Genomic DNA, 6,838 nt, shown 5'->3' with positions numbered 1-6,838 from the left:
TTTTGAAGCGTAGAAATGAGCAAAAGTTTTTTTTTCGAAATAGTCATTTTTAATCATTAATATTATATAAAAGAATCTATAATATTTTTTCTAATTAAAATGAGCGTAATAATTTTTTTCATAAAATTTAATTTTCTACGTGTCTTAAAATATGTAAAGCATGTTAATTTTAAAAACTTGGAAAGATTCTTATTTATAATATTTATCAAAAGGACATTACACATAAACATTTATTCCAGGCGAAACGAGATCGTATAGGAACTTGTAAGGAGCGGACCGTTTCTACGATTTGCGCGGGAAACTTTGCGTGAAAGGAGGCGTGATCATATAGTCGGCGGGGTAAAAGACGATCGTCTTTTGGCTATATTTCGCGTGCCCGGCAACTCTTTTTCAAATATATAACAAGTATTAATAATTATCTTTACAATGATTTTTGTTTTGTGGTTTTATAAACTAGACATGTATAGTTAACATTTTTTTACATATCTGGAAATTACAAAATTTTTTAAAATTGCGCGTATCGTTGCGTTTACATGCACACACACGTGTGCCTCGCATAAATTCGATCTCATTATTGTAATAATATTTAATATAGCATTTTCTTATATCATATAGACACAAAAATAGAATATAAAAAATATAATTCTACAAAATAGTATAAAAGATATACTTTGTGTGTGATAGTCGACCGATCCGATATAATGAAGATCGATAAAGATAATAATCGACTGTATCACTTAAAATGAAACACTCTGTATAATATATAGAAAGTTATATATATTATATACACGATGCGTTGTGCGAAATATAAAAGCGCGATTCACACACGAGTTGTTAGGATCAATGCGCGCGGATTTAATATATGAACATGCGTGTGCGTGCGTGCGTGTGTGTGTGTGTGTGTGTGTGTGTGTGTGTGTGTGTGTGTGTGTGTGTGTGTGCGACGACAGGCAACGATGAAAAACGCGCGCTTGCTATATTCATCATAATATACGAATACATCGATTCGTGTTAAACGGCATTCGCAAGAATCGACATCTGCAACAGATAAATCTGAAATCTGTAAAGGCTGGATTATAGAGGCCATAAACTTTTTCCGTAACCGTAAATTTAACCAATCACGTTGCCGAATCAAGCAACGCGATTGGTTGAATCGTTAAATTTATGGTTACGGAAAAAATTTACGGCCTCTATAATCCAGCCTTAAGGCGAATGCGCGCGTATTCTCTCTATTCCATAATTATTTCAATATGCTGCGATTAAATCATTGAAATGACTTTTTTGTTTAAAAAATGATATATATTATCGCATCGGCAAAAAGGACAAATATTCATTTAAAAAATTTACTTTTTCTTTAAACTAAATAAACGATCGATAAGGAATTAGATCGATTCAAGTGTCTCATTCACTTGCCTTTATATAAAGTTAGAGTAATCATGTCACGACATTTATTAATGCAGAGAGCATGTCATCGTGAATAAATGTTTGTTACGCGGCAAAAAACTGAAATGTATAGTCCCTTGATATAGCATAGCCCTACGACGAAAGAAAAAACGGTATACTTTTGATGCGCGGTGGCTAGTATGTAGTGCGCTACGCTCCTGCGAAACGACACGATGCGGGCAAAGCCGAGTACGCGTGCGCGCGTTCGAAACTGGCCAATCAAAGTGCGCGGTCGGCACCGTGGCGGTGGCACCATGGGGCCTCGCTCGCGCCCTCGCTACCGCGTTGTCCGCGTTGGCGCGTCCATTTTGTCGACGCGCACGGTCCCGGTTAGTCGACGCCGGTGCTGAACAGTATAATTCCCATTTGCTGCGAGTTCGCGCGCGGGAGATCCCAGTCCCAGTGGCTGTCCTTTGGCGGTCTTGTATTATAATTCGATCACGGGTCCGTGTTCCCGGATAAGCGTGAGAACACCCGAAACGATAAGGAACGGCGCGCGGGAAGCGAGAAGAAAACGCGTACTCCCTCGTCCGGCATTATCGTTGTGCATCGGGCATCGGCAAAGCTCGGTGCGACTGACGAGCCGACAAAGGCGTAAAAACGACTGGATTCTTTTCGCTGATCTCTTTGTGGCGAATCGCTTAGGCAAAATGGCGGAACTGCAGGGCACCCCGGGGGCACAGGACGCCCTGGCTGTGGCGCAGCTCGAGCTCGAGGGGAATCCGAATGCCTTGGCGCTACGTAGACCGTTCGATCCGGTGGCGCATGATCTCGATGCATCCTTCCGTCTGACGCGTTTCGCCGATCTAAAAGGATGAGGGTGTAAAGTCCCTCAGGAGATTCTTGGGAAGCTCCTTGAGGGACTACAGGCCGATGACGCGTCCGCACAGGATCATGAGCATGCCCACTTTATGCACATGGCGATTCCGCGTATCGGTGAGTGAGCCCCCTGTTGCGGCGCGCTTGCGAGCAATGCGAGCCGACATCTTGTGCTATACTTTCTCTCTCTCTCTCTCTCTCTCTCTCTCTCTCTCTCTCTCTCTCTCTCTCTCTCTCGCTCTCTCTCTCTCTCTCTCTCTCGCTCTCTCGCTCTCTCGTAAAAATTACTTGTGAATATCAATAGAATCGCGTTTTGAGATTTTAACATTATTGAGAGAACAAAGAGTTAATCATGTTTTGACTAGATTTTTTTATTGTACTAGGAAAAGTAATTATGTATGTACAACTTTTTTACCTCTTTTTTAAATTTAATTTTATGTGGCCCAATACGCCGCAAGATGCAGTCCTGCTGCAATATGGCGGCTCTGTCCTCCCGCCTAATTTTTTTCCATGATTTTGGAAATGCTCGTATTCTCAATTTGGACAAATTTATTTTTGCAAAATCGAGACAATGCAAATTTTTTTAACAATAATGGTAACAATAAGTAAGACTTTTGTATCAATATATTGGAATATTATTTATTCTTAAAATGCAAAATTTTTATGAATAATTTTTACATCTAGTATAATAGTTTTTCTATATAAAACATTATGTAATAAATATATTTTTCAAACACATGCACACTATTTTACACACACGCTATAACTTTTTCTTATTTTAGCCTCTTTTATTATACATGAATGTATGTGTAATAAACATTTTATTTTAATTATTTTAATTAAACTAGAATTATATATATTACAGATTTTAAAAAAAATGATAATGATAAAATATATTGTTTATGTAATAATTGAATTTGACTTTTTTAAATTTATAAAACAATTAAAAATATAATTTTTTACTTTATAATATTTAAATTATATATTTTTTAATCTTTGATGCAAAACGATAATTTAATGAAAGCTTATATAATATATTATGATCAGGCATTGGCATGGATTCCTCTGTGACACCGGTACGACACGGCGGGCTAAGTCTAGTGCAGACCACAGATTTCTTTTATCCGCTAGTCGACGATCCTTACATGATGGGTAAGAGAAAGAAGACAACACACACAAGCCAAAGAGATAAAGTATCGTTAAACCAACAAATTTTCTGATATATCGAGTGCGCTATTTTTCCTTCATTATGGTGAAATATATTTTTCAGGTAAAATCGCGTGCGCAAATGTTATCAGCGATTTATACGCGATGGGTGTCACGGACTGTGACAACATGCTGATGCTGTTGGGAGTTAGCACAAAAATGACGGAGAAAGAGCGTGACGTCGTTGTGCCATTGATTATGAGAGGATTCAAGGATTCTGCTCTAGAGGCAGGTACTACGGTGACTGGTGGTCAGACGGTTGTTAATCCTTGGTGCACTATAGGCGGTGTTGCTACTACTGTTTGCCAGCCGAACGAGTACATCGTGTACGTAGTTAATTATATAATTAATTAATTATGATTAGAATTAATCGGTATTATTTGATTCGATTTCAAAGTTTATTTATTTTTCTGATTTAGACCAGATAATGCTGTTGTGGGAGACGTTCTGGTTTTAACAAAGCCTCTCGGTACGCAAGTCGCCGTTAATGCGCATCAATGGCTCGATCAGCCTGACCGTTGGAACAGAATCAAGCTTGTGGTTAGCGAGGAGGATGTGAGAAAGGGGTATCAACGTGCAATGGATAGTATGGCCAGGTTGAATAGGACAGGTATATATATACATTATATCATGTAATGCACATTGATGTAAAAGTTATATATTCTATATACAGAATATTCCAAAAACTCTAGAGCTCGCGCGCGCGCGCGTGTGTGTGTGTTGTATCTAGTACATGAGTACACTTCGACTTTTTCCGTGGATTGAAAGAAATTTATCGATTATTATCACCACTTTATAATTTTCAACATTTTATAAGCTTTAAATTAAAACTCCATTTAAATTTATTCTTGTATGAAATTAATCGAAGAATATGATTTTATTTTATCGTCTGTGATATTTGGTTTACAAAAAAAGCGCCTTTTTTATTTTGAAAGAGATTCGATTCTTCAAATTCCTTCTCTCCCTCCCTTGCTCTTTTTGCAAATCTATATTATCTTTCCTGCTCAAATACAGTAGAGTATCTTATATATTTGTGAGGTACTCTAAAGAATGGCAGGTAGAGAAACGGAGGTTGTTTTATCACTCTAGGTATAATTAATTAATATTTAGTTTATGGATTCCTCCTACAATTGCATAGAGTTACATTGATTATCTCTTTTATTAGCTGAAGCTTATTTCACGAAAAAGTGAAATTTCTTTCTCGACATTTTTGTTAAGGGAAAGATTTTTAATCGATAATCATCCTTGATAATTCAACGAAGAATGCTGGAATATAATTAACCAATCAAATCTTTCTTTATACGAATTGAAATTAAATGTGGATATTTCATCCATCTTTTTAGCTGCTAGATTGATGCACAAATATAATGCACACGGAGCCACAGACGTCACTGGCTTCGGCCTTTTGGGACATGCTCAGAATCTAGCTAAACATCAGAAAAATGAAGTTTCCTTTGTTATCCATAATCTGCCTGTTATCTCTAAAATGGCAGCGGTGGCGAAGGCATGCGGCAACATGTTCCAGCTATTGCAGGGTCATTCAGCCGAGACAAGCGGCGGTTTGCTTATCTGCCTTCCTCGAGAGCAGGTTAGTAAATCATTTTTTATTGTTTATCAATAAAGGTATTTCCCGAGTAGCTAGTATTGTTAGAATTCTAGTAGTTTGCTAAGGTAAGAACATTGGCATTTGATATTTCTTTCGGTCATATGCCTACATTTTGACTTTTGCTTCTATATGCCTAAATTATAAGCTTAAAGAAGCCCTAGCTTTTCCGCTGTGTGTGTGATACATGGTAAATCATCTTATCGGTAAAAAAATATCTTCAAGCGATAGGTGGTAAAGAGAAATGGTGATTGTTTATGATTATTCATCACAACTTGTGTGTGTGTGTGTGTGTGTGTGTGTGTGTGTGTGTGTGTGTGTGTGTGTGTGTGTGTGTGTGTGGATACTGCTATCTCTTTCTCTCCCCTCCCTCCCTTCCTCATTCCTTCCTTTTTTCTATCATTCACTTATATTGTACATTGTGTACATCGTTACATTTCTTTAGGTAAATCCAAATTTAAGAAATTTGTATCTATAAATTTAATTTTGTCAATCGACGAATAATTTTGAGATACATTAACGATATATGTAAACAATGTAATTTTATAGGCTGCGGCATATTGTAAAGATATCGAGAAGCAAGAAGGCTATCAGGCATGGATTATTGGCATCGTGGAAAAGGGACTTCGCACGGCTAGAATAATCGATAAGCCGCGAGTGATCGAAGTTCCGGCTAAAGAGAAGGACGGCGAGCTTTGGTAAAAAAAGAAAAAAATAATGATATACTAATAGTAATAAAAAAGGCCCAAGAGACATTGCGCATATGCAGGCCCTCGATTACACCCATGTTTATATACTTGGAGGAGAAAGTAGCACGCATTCAACGAGCGCTTTTTTTATATATGTAAATCATGTACGAAAACAATTATTCTAGTATCTACATCTCGTATTTTCTTCACTGACTAGAAAAAAGTCATTTTTTAATCACTAGAATTAACGTTCTGGTTATCAAGTCACGAAAAGTAGAAACTAATTCATTACATGGATTGTTTAACGATCAATTTATCGTATGATTTATATCGAATAACTTGTGTGATTTAATAATCGATTTGTTAATAGCAACACATCGATGTCACGTCAATATTTTTTCAAAGTGTACTCTTTTATTCGTATTATACCAAAAAAGGCATACTATTTTTTTTCTTTCTCCTTTTTGTTTTCTTTCCGTATATTTACTCTATTTAAAACTAGTAGCAAGTTTAAACATGTTTTGTTCAAAATATGCAAAACCGAGGATATGTTTAATATCTGCAAGATTAAATTAAGGTAGCACGTTAAGTTCTTAGATTAACAAGCTTCAAAAATTGCACCCCCAAATAAATATTAACACGACAATGAAAACATGTTGTGAAGTTGGGCGCTCGCGGTTTTAATGTTTGCGATGATGAAAGATATCGAAACCATCGCTGCGATGATTATAGCAATCTATAAGATATATTTTACAAATTACAAAAACTGACAAAACTTGTATAAATTTGAGTAGCATACATTTACAGAGCAAACTCTGAACAATTGTAAATTAAGTCTAACAAACACGGTGATTAAATTTAAAAAAAAGAAAAAAAAATACTGTTACATAAATAGCATGTATACAGTAACAGACTTCAATGTCCAATCAGTGATTCAATATTTAAGTAGAATACAAACACAAATGTGGAGTCCAAAAAAAATAAAGGCCTTCTAATTGTCTCTTATATACATACGCTTTGAATGATTCTCAAAAAAAAAAAAAAAAAAAAAAAAAAAAAAATCAGGTCCTAATGTTGT

At 36.2% G+C, this 6,838-nt stretch overlaps 1 protein-coding gene across 1 annotated transcript; it reads left to right on the top strand.

The window, feature by feature from the left end:
* Positions 1 to 1,741: 1,741 nt before the first annotated feature.
* On the top strand, positions 1,742 to 5,789 carry Sps1 (inactive selenide, water dikinase). The gene is made up of 6 exons (XM_083054516.1): positions 1,742 to 2,379; positions 3,310 to 3,414; positions 3,533 to 3,794; positions 3,888 to 4,078; positions 4,812 to 5,056; positions 5,621 to 5,789. The coding sequence occupies exons 1-6, from the start codon at positions 2,094 to 2,096 to the stop codon at positions 5,771 to 5,773; spliced, it is 1,242 nt and encodes a 413-aa protein (XP_082910642.1). The 5' UTR covers positions 1,742 to 2,093; the 3' UTR covers positions 5,774 to 5,789.
* Positions 5,790 to 6,838: the final 1,049 nt, after the last annotated feature.

This window comes from Prenolepis imparis, unplaced genomic scaffold, assembly GCF_030444845.1.
Source record: "Prenolepis imparis isolate NDT839.2.m4 unplaced genomic scaffold, iyPreImpa1.0 SCAF_14, whole genome shotgun sequence".
NCBI lineage: Eukaryota > Metazoa > Arthropoda > Insecta > Hymenoptera > Formicidae > Prenolepis > Prenolepis imparis.
This window is presented reverse-complemented; position numbering and strand designations above follow the sequence as displayed.